Below are 16443 nucleotides of genomic sequence, written 5' to 3'. Positions count from 1 at the left end.
ACCCTTCAGTGTAGAAATTTTTCCTAATATCCAACCTGAACCTCCCCTGGTGCAACTTGAGGCCGTTTCCTCTTGTCCTGTTACCTGTGACTTGGGAGAAGAGGCTGACCCTCGCCTCACTATAACCTCCTTTCAGGCAGTTGTAGAGAGCAGGAAGGTGTCCCCTCAGCCTTCTTTTCTGCAGGCTGAAGAACCCCAGCTCCCTCAGCTGCTCCTCCTAAGACTTGTTCTCCAGACCCCTCATCAGCTTCATTGCCCTTCTCTGGTCACGCTCCAGCACCAGTGCCAAATACATGGGGACGATCACTTCCCGGGTCCTATCCCCTACACTGTTCCTGGTAGAGGTCAGGATGCTGTTGGCCTTCTTGGCCACCTGGGCACACTGCTGGCTCATGTTCAGCTGATGGTCGACCAACACCCCCAGGTCCTTTTCCACCAGGAAGCTCCAGCCACTCTTCCCCGAGCCTGTAGCGCTCTTCTGAGATTTCTTCTACCAGTTAACTTTATTCTCACCTTTGTCATTTTTGTGGACTGAGGGAGCAGTCTGGACTTCAGGATCTCACGGAGGCCTCTCACCCTGGTTTCTCCTGTGTAGCATTCAACTTCTTATTCTCCTCAATTTTATTCTTTTTATTAGTTCTGTTTTCCATTCAGCTCTTGACACTCATTGTTACTCAACCCTAGTGTTCAAACAATTGGTAGATCAGATACCACTTTTTTTTCAAGTTTGCTCATACTAATTACCTGCTCTTGCTTTTTTGCTCTTTTCCCTTTCTTGCGTTTTTTGCAGCAATTTTTAACAAGCTTTCACAGTTAGGAATACATATTTTATAGTGTTTGAAATCTGACTTGTCTTATGCATAAAATATTAACGTTTGTCCTCAATGGTTATAAAAAATGACCCTGGCTAAAATAAGAATGGAAAATGATTGCAGAGCAGTTATTTCTGAGTCTTCAAAGAATAGTTAATAGAATGTAATAATTTGGCAGGTTTTTAATGTGTTTATCATAATATTTTGTTTGTGTCCTGTTTTGTAGGTCTGCTCACACACTTCAGCCTTCCTCAGGGGATGAGATCTCCACTAATGTGTCTGTCCAGCTTTACAACGGAGAGACCCAACAGCTTGTCATTAAGTTAGAAAATATTGGAACAGAACCACTGGAGAAGCTCGAGGTCACAGCGAAAACAGTCAACACGAAGGGTGTGTATGCTGGTTTGTGTTTAGAAAAAAATAATGATCACTTTTTCTCTGATAAAAGGGGTGTTAGGCTTCTTTTTGGACAGTTTAGAATAAATATCATAATCCCTGTTACAGAACTGGAATAATTTGGTTTGATTTTATTGTAGGAATATAGAAATGAAAGAACCATCTGTAGGAGCAATTGTAGGACCATCTGTGTGTCAAAGGGTCACCTGTTTTTTGGATGTCTAGATGTCATTTTAATGTTACTTGGAGAAATTTTGGGTCAAAATTATTCTCTCCTTATGTCTAAATACACGGATTAGTTAGCTAAATAAATTATCATTAGCAGTAATGTTGTCCTACTTGAGGGAGTGGAAGTAAATAAGCCTACTTCTGTCTCACTCAGAGAGCAGTAAGAAAAAAATGGTAAAAAAGGCTTTAAAAAACAAGGCAATAAGTAAAATAAGCTATTGTGAGTTAAAAGAATAATTGAAGGTATGGAAAAAAATACAGTACCTCTCCTGCTTCCACTTATTTCTCCTAAAATACCCCGTACATATTAGTATTAAAAAGTAGCCTCATAGGTGAATCTTGCTTTTGAACAGGGAATTTGGGATGTCATCACCTCTGTTTGGTTGGTGAATCCTACCTGCATGAAAATAACGTGGGTCCAACATTAAACCATCTCTCACAGCAACACAAACTCTTAACTTGGTGCCATACGTCAAACTGAGAGCGTATGCAGATGTTTATGAACTCTCCGCAGCGCGTTCAGAGGTTGTCTCTTGGATGTTCTTTACTGCTCCTCAGCTGGAAAGTGCCTTTGATTTAAACTGCTCAAGGTCTCCTTGAAAGCCATTAGGCATCTTCATCTGCTATGACCACAGCTTGCCTGTCAAATTGGGAGCCCAGGAGAAGTTGTTGTCCAATTTCAGCCAAATACAAAGAGCTTTCCATCATCCTTCGTTTCACCTGATTTGCTTTGGTTCTTTTAGTCTTGGCAGTTTGCTCGTAAATCTTTCGCAGCTGCTGCACACCTGCTTCTCTTGACTTCATTTCTTTACCTTTTCTTTCTCGAGCCACAACTTTGAGCACAAAGAGGAATGCCATAAATGGCAAAGGATCTCATTTTTTGGGTTGAAATTACTGGATGGGATTAACTGTTGCAGTGCAGTGACCTGACCTCCCTCTTTTGTTACGTTTGCTGTAGCCAGTGAATTTTCTAGAGGAAGCCCACTTCTCTGGCATCGTTTCCAGTGGTGTCTTGTTAATGAGAACCTCTGGAGATGAGGCTTTCAAACCTGCCCTCCCTTACTTTGTCTCTTCTCTCTCTTTCAGTTGTAGCTCTTTAGTTTTTCCACTCTGGCCCTCAGAGAAATGAGCAGAAATTGCAGCTTGCCCTGTGCAGTTTGTAAAGGACATGACAGAGTTTTCGAGTCCTTTGGCAACCACGCGTTATGGAACAGATCCCAGGGCAAATCAGCAAAAGGAACTTGTCATGATGGCACAATAAACATGTCTGTCATGTCTTTTAATGTCTCGTTGCACCGCTGTCTCTACCAGGCTGTGGTATCTGTAGGCTGGACATCACATGTATACTGTCAAGGTCAACTCTGTGTCACCTCATATTGTCCCTCACCAGATCAGATGGTCTAATACTTATTTTAGAATGATGACGTGCAAAGGGGGATGCCTTTCCATCCGTTATCTCCAGTCAGCTCTTGGCAGAGGCTTGTTATGTCTCCTTTAGGGGTCGCAGTCGGAAAGTTTTGATAACCCAAGTACTGGTTCCACTCGGGGGCAAATGTATCCCTGATGTTTTTGAACTTGAAGCGCTGAGGAGAGCATGCCAGACCTTCTCACCAGCCTCACGGGCTGTTGGGCTGCATGTGCTGAATGAACGTGGATGATGATGCAAAACCTCACTGGTCTTTCTTAGAAGGCATTCACCTCTGGAATTCAAACACAGAGAAATAAATTCACCTCTCCAGCTGTATTCTTCCCATGATCTTTGAACACGTGCTGCTTAGCTGTGCCAGACCACAAATCAAAAATTTTTCCATGTGTGTATGTGTATCTTTTGCGTACTCACTTGATGTCTTAAGGTCCGTTTGAGTTTCTTGCCTTCGGCATTACTACTTCCCTAAAGGATTTTGAAATCTACTCAGGATGAACTCTGGAAATGAATGTGATCAAGTGGTGAATGTAATTTGCAGAACAATTTAATGCTGATAGCCTTAAACCTTGTTATTGAAAGAAATGCCTTTATCTGTCTACTCTGTTGTTCTATAAAGCATTTTATGAAGAGAAAAAAAGAAATTAAAATCTTGGTAGCTCATAAATTCTATACTCTTGCGATATATGCATTTGAGATCTTAATGGTCAAATATACCAAATCTTAAATACACATTGCTAGTCTAACTTGAATTTGTTGCTATTTAAGTAATTCTTAAATTCATTTTATGGTTTTGGTTGTTGAGTGGTTATTTTAAGAGTAAATAATTTTGAGAAATTGGATAGCAGTCCTAAAGCGTGTTGTTCTATACAATAGCATGAATTTGTGATGGTGGGAAGGTCAACACAGATTATGGCTTCTCATAATGGTTTCAACAACCATGTGAAGTTAAATACCCAAACAAAGAGTTAAATTGAGTCAGTAAAGCACTTTATAGATGTGCTTACATTAAAATATACCATTTGTGCATCTTGGCAAAGAGATTAAATCATGGAAATGACAAACATGGCAAAAAGCCAGATTTACCTTGGAATTTCAGATTGAAAAGAATCGAGGAACCGAAGGTTCTTGTGATCTCAAAAGATCTGCTTTTCTGTCAAGTTTCTCAATGCAAATTCCAGTGTGGATTTTTTGTCTTTGTCAGACCTTAAAATCTGTTAAGAGTTAGATTGTATTAGGGTAACCCAAAGTTAAATTGTGGGTAAGAGATTATATGATATTTCTTGTGATTTTAGTGGCTTAGTATCCAGTAAAAGGATAAAACAAGTTACTAATTTGAATTCTTGACTAAAAGTCCCTTGTAACTTCAGTTTGCTAAACACAAATTTTGGACTGTAGAAACACCTGGTTGCAGGCATATCCCAAGTAAGACTCTTTCCCACTGAACTGAAGGTTTGAAGCCTCATATAACTTCCTGTAATAATGGTTACTGAACAAGATGAAGAAAACATTATTAAATAAACTATAAACCAGTGTAGATGAATATAAAGTAGATTTTCCCCTAGAGTTTTACCTCTAGCTTGAGCATTTAGACCTTGTCTTGTAATTACAGGTGTTTAAATTATAGCGTATCTGCAAGGGCTGTTCTCACTTGGAAAGTCTTTTTACTCATAGTATCTTCAAATAAATCTTCTGCATAATGAAAATACATTTTGGAAACAATTTGCTCATTAAACTGAAGATGCACTTGAGTGCTTGGGTTATGTCATTCTTCTTTACTTGCACTGAGCAAAAAACGCCCCTTTGGCACATTATGTTTTACTTATCAGGACAAGGGGACAGAGGTGGCTGTACTTGTTAAGCTAATTCTTTTCTTTAGAAAAGAAGAAAATCAGAACAGTGATATGGTTACAGCTAAATCATTAGATGAGGTGGAGGTGACTTTAAGGAAACAATTATTAGAAGGATTTTTTATTTTTTGTTCTTTTTGTTCTTATAAAGAAGTCCATAATATTGATTTGATGTTGAAATGACACGACAGCAATTGATGGTCTGTGAGAAAAATACATCTCGGGCAAAGCAGTTATTGTTTAGAGTTAATGGAAAAATATTCACTTTTTTTCCTTCCCTAGATGCAGTTGTTTCTGTGCAAATGCATAAAGTTGAGACTGGAATTCTAAGTGCTTTTTTATCCCTCCCCCCTTGATTAGTTAGGAAGTGCATAAAAGAATCATAGAATCATACAATTGTCTAGGTTGGAAGGGACCTTTCAGATCATCTTGTCCAACCATCAGCCTAACTCTGATAAAAAACCATCACTAACCCATGTCACTAAGCACTATGCCAACCCATCTTTTGAACACCTCCAGGGATGGTGCCTCAACCACCTCCCTGGGCAGCCCATTCCAATGCTTAATAACCCTTTCAGTGTAAAAATTTTTCCTAATATCCAATCTGAACCTCCCCCTGGTGCAACTTGAGGCCATTTCCTCTTGTCCTGTCACCTGTGACTTGGGAGAAGAGGCTGACCCCCACCTCTCTCATCAGATGCTTCTTGTGCCTATTTAGTATCTGAAGTAAGATTAATTGAGGAAGGAGTCACTGTGTCATTGTACCTTCTAGTATGTAACAACCTTCTCTGTCATTCTAAAAAAAAATTATTTGCTCTTACATAAGGTTCATAGAATATGACTTTTTAAATTGCTTCTGCTGAAAGTGCTTAAATGTCCATGACTTTTGGTTTTGGCAAATTTCAGAGCTTGAAATAAGAGATAACTAACTCACCCTTCTTCCTGAAGTGGACTTAATTAACCCTCTGCTCCTCTTTATTTCAAGAGGGATCTTTTGATGGTACTGGGGTAATAAGGAAACTCAATGTATTGATGAATTGACTGAATGTATCTCAATGTATTGATGAGCAGTAAATATTGAGTTTTTTTCTGATATTACCTTCTGGCACTTTAGCCTCAGGGCAGAAGAGCTGATAATTACAGGTGCTGCACCTCATATGGACCAATGAAAAATAATTTCTCCAACAAATAGCTTTTATCATAAAATATCCTGTCTAGCAGCATCCTTAATATTTGGGTCTTGTATACTTTATGCCTCTCAGTTTTGAGAAAGGACTTTATTTTATAAAAAAATGAAGGGCAATATTCTTTCTACCCTTCTCCATTGTGTTTCAGAATTGTAACTGATTTATTTCAGTGTAATATTTTACCGAATTTTTTTTTTTTGCATTCATGTACCATTTCTTGAATTGGACTCTGTATGATTAAAAGATGAATGAAGTTTTAGATTACCTCCAAGCTGTGTTCTCCAGTATTCGAAGTATCTATTTAATGCTGCCTATTGTGCAGTATTTTTCTTGTGGTAGTGTTCTTCTTCACTGAGGTTCATATTTTGAGCTTTGTGATCGACATGCTCCCAGGTCAATGTCAGTAACCCCTCTGATGTCTTTCTAGTGTTACATGCATTTTTAATGCCTGAATTCTGGATGTTTCAGGATATAAACAGAAAATGACAAATCGGTTAACACTCTCTACAATAGTTATAAACTTAAACTTCCTTAACACAGGGGTTATGCTCATGAATTTTTTCCTTATTGTAATGCAGAGAAGCTGTATGGGGACTTCTTGAGTTGGAAGTTGGAAGATACCCTCTCCCAGTTTCCTCTAAAACCTGGAAAGATTGCAACGTTTATTGTAAACATTAAAGTGAAGCTGGACTTCTCATGCCAAGAAAACCTCCTGCAGGATCTCAGCGATGGTGAGCTTTCCATTTCTCCTGGCTTAGGGGGGTTGTATGCACTTCTGAGAAACACTTATGCAGTTGTTGTGCTACTCGTTTTAAAATACATGTGATGTGGCTGCGTATTTTCATATTTGTGTCTTGTGACACAAAGTTCAGTGAGCTGTATGGATTGCAGAGTAAATTTTTGTGACAAACCAAACTTTCCCATCATGAAACCTTGCCCTGCTTTCTTTTTAAATCTTTCTTGACAGAGTGTTTTTGATGTGTCTCTTTGTATCCTTATCTTACGAAGAAAAATAGTTTGCAAACATCAGTGGGTTTTAAAGAGAAACACCGTTAAGTTGATCGTTCAGTTATCCAAGATATTAGAATTCTTAATCGTGGCTGACTGCAGTTTTGCCAGAAATGATGTACTGAAATTTAGGGCATAATCTCCCCTAATATTTATACTGTCGAGAAAGTTTCATGTGCTTAAACTCACTGTTTCTTTTGAATAAAAAACCCGACCCTATGTTTGCTTGTATTAGAATTATCTGGAATTACAAGTACCAGATACTTGCAATAAGGATTTCCTTTTTATAATAAACACACAGTCTCACTGGAGTAATTGCTATACCCTGTATTTTTTCAATTGCCTGATACGTTTACACTGATTGAATTAACTTGACAAAACAAGATATTCCTGTATTGAAAAAAAAAATCGTTATTATTTGGACTGTTTCCCAGCATCCAGTTGCAAGTATGCATTATCAGTCTAATTAATTTATTTAAAAATAAATATTTTCTATATAGAAAAAAAGACAAAAAACTGATGTGCAAGGCTTATTCACATTGAATGGGATGTGACCTCTGTGAGTTACCTTGCAAATGCATTTAGACAAATTATATTAATTATTAGGAGGATTAAAGGACTTTGTATTTTAAACCTTCCTGGTGTAAAATACATGAACTATAAAAATATTTTAGAATTTAAGTGTGCAAAATCCATAGTGTTGCTTCACTAAAGTTTACTGGAGAACATTTTGAAATAGCTGCTAGAGGAGGAAGGTCACACCCTGGTATTATGGTGAAAACAGGGCTGCCAAGGAATGGAAGCTTTGAGAAATGCTCTTGATAGGAAAATAATTCTGTACTGCACAGATTTGTGCTACAAATCCACAGAACTGTGGGAGAGATGGGGGGGAGCAGATTTGACACTAACTTGAGGATGATGTCGCTGTTTTTGGAGCAGATGCTGCTGTGTAACTTACAGATCCCCGAACCCTTGCTCCTCATGCACCCTGGAGATGACTTCTCTTAATCCGTGGAAATTCTAATGGCTTATTTCTTGCTTATTTTATAAGAACTTTCCTGAGATCATAATTCAACTCATTATCTATTACTCTGTAGGGAAAGGGTATAGGCCAGTTGATTCAAAATTTAAATTGAACTTTGGAAACTTAGCTTTTACATGTTGGCAGGTTACTAGGAGAGAAATCGGAGGCATGGAAATGAGAAGGAACTTGATCAATTTAATCAGTATAACTTGAAAAATAATTATCAAAGTCAATATTTGAAAAGCTAGACATTACTGTAGTTAGTGCCAGTTCTGTTGATTTCATTTTTGTGACTTTCAAATACACACGTATGCATCATTTCCTTCATTTGCCTTGTCTCCAAAAAGCTTTTAAGGCACTCTGCAGCTGCACTTGCCCAGCAGTTTTTCAGATGAAATAACATACAAACAAAATATTCTATAAAGACGATAACATACTTATTTCTTGGTATTGATGTTGACCAGATTTGGGGTTTGGGCCTCTGTTTTTTCACCTGTACCTAACTTATTTGGGACCACATAAGAACGCAATCTATGAACAACATTTTCACCTTGTTATTTCTGCCTAGAGCTTCTTGGAAAGGTTTTGTGACTGAAGCCTGGAAGCAGTTCAGCCTTTTCTCATTCAGTGATTATAAAGGAGTAGAATTGTTAGTGTTTCTTTAGAACTTTGGTATCTTTGAGTGCTATGTACTCTGAAAGTATTAGAGATGGTAACTACATTGACATTTTTACTTACTACTTTAATTTTTCTCTATTGCTTTTAACTTTGCAAATATTGTACTTTGTAAAGATGCAGGTAAGATCCTGATGTGAAAAACAATCGAGAGGTAGGAAAATCAATGGCAACTATGACATGACTTTTAATCCTGTGGTAGCTATGGTAGCTTTTTCTTTTGAAGACCAGATTTACAATGATGATCAAAATACTTTTGTCTTTTAAAAGTAATGCCCTTAGCGGGGCATCTGTTACTTTGATCTGTTTTCATTTGCTGCTGAAATTGTTTCCTTTTACGCTGTTTGTAATCAGGACACAGTACAGAAAGGATAAATTACTGATGTTTCTGATGATACACTTATCCAATTGGAAAGTAAACTAAGTTATCAATCAAAATTGCTGATCTAATTCTTGTGTGTTGATGGGATACTGTCTCGTAAAGAAAAATGTTAGATGTTCTTCTAAATTAAAGGAAGCGAAAACACATGAGTGGCTGTACAGGATCAGATCAATGACCGTCTAGTCCAATATCCTGGCTGTGGTAGTGGCTAAGAGCAGATGCCTGTGGGAGAATATAGGGAGAATTATGGACATACATGTGACTTTCCTTGAGGTTTTTGGGCTTCAGCTGTTGTTACCTCAGGAACTTCCAGAGCCTGACATGGTTTCTCTGGTTTTAGGCATTGTTAATCATCCTTAATGGGTTTCTCTTTCATAAAATTCTTCACTCTCTGTCTGCACTGTACAGTATGCTCTGGCAAGAAGAATCACAGCTAAATTACTTTTAGCAGCTTTGCATCTCTGTGTGTCCTTCTGATATTACCCGGTTCTTGTATTGCAGGAAACGGGTAACAATACATCTTCTGAACATCTTACCTACGCTCAGGATTTTATACAGTTCCTCATGTTATTGCCACAGTGGTCTTTTTCATGGACTGAAGATTTCTTACTGTGCCTTAGTCATCCCCGTTATAGAAACAGTTCCATACGTTGATCAGCCTTGTTGTCCCTTTTGAACCCTTTCAGTTCTATAGCTTTGAGGTATGCTGTATCCACAGCTTTAAAGGTGATTTGTGTATTTCTGTCGTGACCTGATGATACTCTTCATTTTGTTTTATTTTACTTTCCTTAGACTAATGTTGCTGAACATTGAGTTTGTAGATTCACAGATCTGTGAACCACAGCTCCAGGATCTTGCTAGTGAACAGTCATAATATGCTGAGAGCCTCTTATTTGGCATATAAGTTTTGTGTTGGTTTTTTTACATTTGTTTGTGCTGAATTTCATTTGACATTTTACTGCACAGTCATAAAGTTTCGTAAGGTGCTATCTGTGATGTCAGGAACGTGCCATTCTGCCTGTGTTGTGTAGGCTTCCATGATGGGAATGGGGTTTATGCAAATACAGCCTTATAACAGAAAAATGTACTTCCCTTTAAAGCATGTCATTTAGGGTTCTTGTAACAATCCTGATTGCCTTGGTTTATTATCTTTGGAATTAATTACTTTGCAAACTCTTTGAACAGCTGGGCAGGTGTTCTAGAGGCACTTTTTTAATGAGGATTAAGAAGACCAGGCTTATGTCTTGAAGGCAGTTGACCAAGAGTCAGGGGTTCCCTGTAGGAGACCTGTTGGCTGCAAATGCTAATGAAGTTGTAGATCTCCTGTCCCTCAGCTGAGTAGCTCAGGGTTCCTTCTATGTATGTTCTTGGTTCTCTGGTCAGGAAGGTGAGTGTGTGTATTTAATTTTGTTCTAAGGTTGTTGCACTAGGTAAGGCAGGAGAAAGGACTTGTATCTGCTCGGTACAGCCAGGCTCAGGGAGCTTAAGCACTAAGGTCTCTGTCACTTGTTAAATCAAAGAGGTCAATGGGATGTTTACATTAAAAGCATAATCAATTCTCCTTCCCGGTCATTATCCTTTAATTTCTGAAGTCCAGTATTTCCCTGATGCTAAATGGGAAAAGAACAATAGCTGCTCTTTCTGGACTGCTTTGTCAACGGTAACTTGTTGGTGGAAAGCAGTCTTTTAAAAAGCTGCTGTTACTTGGGGATAATGTTTTGCAAAATTAATGAATTAATCTCCAATGAGTACTTCATTATGAAAAACGTTAACGTTCATTCATTTGGTGTATAGGGAACCTAAAGACAGGTGTGAGAATATTTAAATTCATAAACTCATCAAAGGAACTGATTAATTACACGCTAAGAGAGAAGCAAATATATGCCTTAAGTCTCTCCTTCCCTTCTCTGGGGGAGAAGAGGTTGCAGAGAAATAACAGGATATTTCTAAAAGCAGTGATCCTGAATATTTTTTGGTACTGCTATACAAGACCATTCTCTGTTTTACTCACTTTGTCTCTTTTCTGCTTAAAGAGCTATATTTTATCTACTTAAAAATGTTCCTACAGTTACATAGCGTATAGACAATATATTTCTTTGTTAGTAAGATACCTGGTTTTGAATTTAAATGTAGTCTTGTCGGGTCTTCTGAAAAACGAAGTAGCCTGGAGGACTCTATTAGGATAATTGTATTACTGATGATGATGGAAGTCCTCAGAGATATTTCAATGTGATCATTTACATGTTACTATGCTTGGTTGCCTTTATTACATTTAAACATTCGGAATATTTTTTCAAAATTACTTCATTTCTAACAAGTTTTTTGTCTCTGCAGTTTGAAGATTTCAGTTTTCTTTTTGGTTGCACCGTTCTGAGTAAATGAGGAGGGGGGTTGTTTTTGTTTGCTTTTTGATTTTTAAACTGTAAACGCTTTTCTGCCCTCCATAAATTCATCACCGTGTTACTTCAAAAAATATTCTTACTTTTTTGAGAACTTACAGAGGAGTTCTTGAAGTCCAGCTTCAACACTTATTGAAGATAAGACACCTTTGTCTCTTTCAGCTGCTTTTTAATTTAGATAAATAATCTTTTTTTAATAATTTGACTGATACAGAGTGGGGATTTTTAAATAGTATATAAATACCACAGGAGTTTAGCCTATATCAGTTGTTTCAGCTGCTACACAAAGATGTAGTAAGAAGTATTTAAGGCCCCAAATCTTTACAGTGTGAATAGGTAAGACAGACATGAGGCAAATAGCAATAAATTTATGATTGGCACATAAAGGCTAATTGACCTGCCATCCTGTTACGCTATTTTCTTGCTGAGGCATTTCATTTTAGGATCTAATGTAATGTATGTAAATATTCTCTGGTGTTTGATTATGAATTTCTTTACACTTCATTTCCTCCCTTTCATTGTATTCACTCTTATTCTAAATTTAACTTCCAATTCTAGTGTAGTTAGTTCACCAACCTCAGGAAGGAATCCTTACTCATGCTGCATTTGCTGTCCTTAATTATTATTACCATCCTCTTCAGCTGTAATGGAGTCTCACAGAAGTGCTTAGTCTGCTACGTGTCGGCTCTGCCCAGCCCCTGGGAGCCAGGGTTGATGGATTCCTGGTACCTTTGTCTGGAGGACGGGATGCCTTGGTCTCCTGTGGGATTGTCTTCAGCCTGTTTTTGAGAGAGGGAAGGAACTGCATCTTAATGCCCACCTGTGGTCTGAAGGGTGAAGTGATTATACTGCCTGAAGCTCTATTTTCTCCTATTATTCCCCTTTTTGTTGCTGCAGACAGCAAGTTTCTAGAATTCTGTCTACTTTCAGCAGAATACAAGATTGTTCTTTTTTTTTTTTCTAGGAAAAAAAAAGAAGACGTATTCTAGTTTGGCAAGCATACGCTTTCTCCTGTCTGGAGCAATTTTTTTTCTCTTTTCTGCATGCTGCAGGTACTTTAAAACTGTTAAAATATTCCTAGCAGAGGCTACCTACCAAGAGGCCTTTTGTTTTGAAATTTCTATCAGGCAACAGATTGACAAAGTAAACAAATGGGTTAAGGGGGGCATTTAGTTTTCATATTTTATGCCCTAGCTGTGTACTTCTCCAAAACTCTGACATATCTCTTGGGTTATTATTTCATACCGTTAAAACACTTGTGTAAGAAAGACATTACTATGATGTTTTTATATTTTTTAATATGTGGTGGTTGACCTTGGGTCACTGGGCATGGACACCTTATGTATAATGTTAACATAGAATTGTAAAATGGTTAGAATTAGAAGGGACCTTGAAGATCATCAAGTTCCAACCCCCTGCCCTGGGCAGGGACACCTCCCACCAGATCAGGTTGTTCAAAGCCCCATCCAGCCTGGCCTTGAACCCCTCCAGGGATGGGGCAGCCACAGCTTCTCTGGGGAAACTCTGCCAGTGTCTGACCACCCTCACAGTAAAGAATTTCTTCCTAATATATAGTCTAATCTCCCCTCCTTCCAAGTTGAAGCCATCACCCCTCGTCCTATCGCTACACACCTTTGTAAAAAGTCCTTCCCTTTCTCTCCTGTAGGCCCCCTTTAGGGACTGGAGGGCTGCTGTGAGGTCTCCCTGGAGCCTTCTCTTCAGGCTGAACAACTCCAACTCTCTCAGCCTGTCCCCACAGCAGAGGGGCTCCAGCCCTCGGATCATTTCCGTGGCCTCTTCTGGACTTGCTCCAACAGGTCCATGTCCTTTTACGTTGGGGACTCCAAAGCTGGACGCAACACTTCAGGTGGGGCCTCACCAGAGCAGAGTAGGGGGGCAGAATCCACCTCTCTATGTGTGTTGAGAAAACAGCAATACAGAGGTTAATGCTGCTGTTGGATTAGAAGTATTTATTCTCTGAGAAGAAGCAGTTCAGCCCAAAATCTTACGCTGTTTTGCGTCTCGAGTGACATCGCGTTGTCAGTTATCTACAGTTTGCCTTGGAACACAAACTTCTGTGGTGTCCTGGCCTCAGTGGTGAGGTTATTTAAGGGTTTCCTTGCAGCAGAGTGTGAGATGATGGTAGTTTGTGATGCACCTGTGGAAAAGAGTTTATATTTTTGTCTCGTGGATCAGGCCAGTGCTGGTCGTTCAACGCAGCGTTATGAGGGAGCCATGTCTGAGAAGGGGATGGAAGCTGTCCCGTGCCAGCGCCTTCTTCAGTGCTTAGTCATTGGGTTGTAAATCGATGGGTTTAACTCCCTTATTAAACTTTGCCTCATTCAAATGTGAAGTTGTGTGGGATTCTTCTGTGCAGCGTGCGGTGCAAGTGGCTAATGAAGTTAAATTGACAATTTACTTAACGTTTGAGAGGAGAGAGGAAATGGCGGTAAGAGACTTTGCTCTCTTGTGACAGCAGTGACTGCGACGTTGGGAAGGCAAGCTGTGTTTTTGCAGTTACCATGGAAAAAGTGTTGGTCATGTGCTGTTACCATGGAAATATTCAATGTGGATTCTAGAAATTAGGAAGATTTCTGGACAGAGTAGAAAGACAATTGTTCTTTTTATAGTGAAAGGCTGCTCAAGCTGTTTGACAGCGTGGATTGACGAAAGACGACTGTGGAGGATTTAGCATCTCCAAATCTCTAAATTTCATGACAGAAAATAAAAAATATGAAGTCTGAAAAAAATATAAATGTCAAGTAATTTAAAACTTGCGGCGAACTGCTTCATCGGTGCTCTAAATTTTTCAGTTATCTGTTTTCTTCTGCCATCAGTAAGTTGTGCAAACCTACCAGGGCTTCCAACAGAATGTGTTTCCCCGCTCTCATGTGTCGTAGAGGAGCTGGGCAACATCTGACCAACTTTGCTGCCTGGTCAAAGAAGAGAATAAGCTAAATAATCTTAAAAAAATTATTAGTGGCAGGCAGAACATTTTTTTTTTTCTCTTCTGCTAAAGTTGTGCCCTTTCACAAAGTTGTGAAGGGGTGAGTCATTTGAAGTATAAGAAGGTGCCTGGCACTGGGCTCTGTGTTCTCTGCCATGTTTGAGCACCACAGATCGGTAACGAAGTTCAGCTGCTCGTTGGTTGCCTCAGACTTTCCTCTTAGCCTGATGCAGGATTAATGTTTGCTTTGCCATCGTACCTCCTTCTGCTGGTACAATGCAGAGAATAAAAAAATTCTCTCTCCTACAGAGAAAAGGTTTAAACCAGTCTTTGTCTTTTTTTTTTTTTAAAAAAAGATAACTAATTAAGAAAGGCGTTAGTTATATGTCCATGATGTTTTTTTAGGTATTATCTACTCCGTTCTCAAAGAAAGGAAGACTTGTGCCTTACAAAATGCCAAATGTGACTAATGCCGTGCAATTTTTCATGCTTGGCTCTTTCCGTGTTTTTTCTTTGCAATTTTATGCACCAATCGGTGTCAGCTTTTGTTTTAAAGATAGAACTGGTGAGAATCACTCATCAGTTTGAAAGGAATTATTTTTGCTCAGGTAAACCTTTTTATTTTAATTAAAAAGGGGGGATTTCAAAGCCTGCTGTCAAATAGATTTATGATCAGTTCTGTTAGCACGTGTCTTCAACTTTTTAGTGTATTCTTGCCTCAAATCTTAGGCTAGTAAGTGTGGCTGCTTTAATAGCAGTTGGCTTTTAAGAGGTGCTAAGAGCTGATCTAGGGGTGGTTTGATACCTTGTTGTTCCTTGTGCAAGTTAGAAATAAAATTCCTAGGAGTCCATGCAGAATTCTTTAGGGCTCTCATCTCCCTTTCTTGTCCCTGGTTTTCATGGCCTAAATTAGTGCATGTTTTAATGTACTTATGTTATAAGAGAAAAGGTTTTCTTGATTTCAGTTGAATGTTAACAAAACTACTCAGTTCAGCTGATGTGTTTTCCAGGATAGTCATATAATAACTCATAGATTGCCTTCCCATTTGTGCTACCCTATTCAGGCTTAGCACCTGATTTTTTTTATCAATCAGATGCTGCTGATTGATTTTTCTGCAGTGGGCCAATGTGGAATAAATATGTTTTAATATTTAATATTAATAAATACTCTTAGTTTCGACGTTCATAGAGATTAAAAGCAGAATTCTAAGAATGGGGAAAACCAGACTAGTACTGCATTTGTTTCAGAGTAGTACAATGTGGACATGTTCCCTTCATGTTCTGGTTGCTCTCAGGGTTTTGGGGGGTTTTGTTGTTTGTTTTGTTGTGGGGTTTTTTTGTTTTTGTTTTAGTGTATAAATCATTAACTAATCAACCTGGAAAAAAGCAACGGTGAAAGTGAAAAAAGAAGGTGGAGAGAGGTTTGGCCTAGATGATCTTTAAAGGTTCCTTCCAACCCAAACCGTTCTATGAAAATGCATGGATTATCATACAAACTAATAATCAAAATGCAAACCTGTGGGATGTGTAACTGGAACTACTGTTGCTTGAATTTGAGACATCATGATGCCTTATCTTTGTTCTTAGCTGTGATGCCACCTAAAAGATGGAACAGTTATTACTTCATGTATTTTTCTTACTTTGATAAACCTGTGCAGGTCACTTTAATGTCTGATCCTTAGCAGTAACCTAATAATAAATTTGCTACTGAACCGTCCAAAGCAGTGTTTGCCCTTGGATAAACTAATTTATGCACGAAAAGTTTTGATTAGTTTGAGGTAAAGTTACCTTACATGTCAGGCTTTGCCCACATGAAGTGCATCGATGTATGTGAAACTGTCTTTTGCCATAATCTGTAAAGATTATTGACCCTGTAGAAAATCTGGAATGCTCTGGTTTGATTGAGCAAATGGTTTTGATGATGGTTGGGAGATGGAAATATTAATTTTTTGAGGAACAGTAATCTTTCTTTTCACTTATTTTTATTTTTCATGTGAGTTAAACCTCCTTAATCAGAATCTTCAAATCTGAGGTTTACCATAGTGTTGAACCATTAAGGCTGAAATAAGATACATTTTAAAACTAGTTAGTGAAGGAAAGTGGAAGTAAAGG

At 38.5% G+C, this 16443-nt stretch overlaps 1 protein-coding gene across 4 annotated transcripts in view; it reads left to right on the top strand.

Moving 5' to 3' along the window:
• Window positions 1-16443, top strand: part of TRAPPC9 (trafficking protein particle complex 9) — a 494648-nt gene that overhangs the window by 64548 nt on the left and 413657 nt on the right. For all 4 annotated transcript variants that reach the window (XM_014965614.1, XM_014965611.1, XM_014965613.1 and 1 more), the window contains 2 exons: window positions 1039-1202; window positions 6475-6627. In XM_014965614.1, coding sequence (XP_014821100.1) covers window positions 1039-1202; window positions 6475-6627 — 317 coding nt within the window. The remainder of the gene's footprint in view (window positions 1-1038; window positions 1203-6474; window positions 6628-16443) is intronic.

Source organism: Calidris pugnax, unplaced genomic scaffold (genome assembly GCF_001431845.1).
Source record: "Calidris pugnax isolate Ruff unplaced genomic scaffold, ASM143184v1 scaffold41, whole genome shotgun sequence".
In the NCBI taxonomy this organism is placed as follows: Eukaryota; Metazoa; Chordata; class Aves; order Charadriiformes; family Scolopacidae; genus Calidris; species Calidris pugnax.
This window is presented reverse-complemented; position numbering and strand designations above follow the sequence as displayed.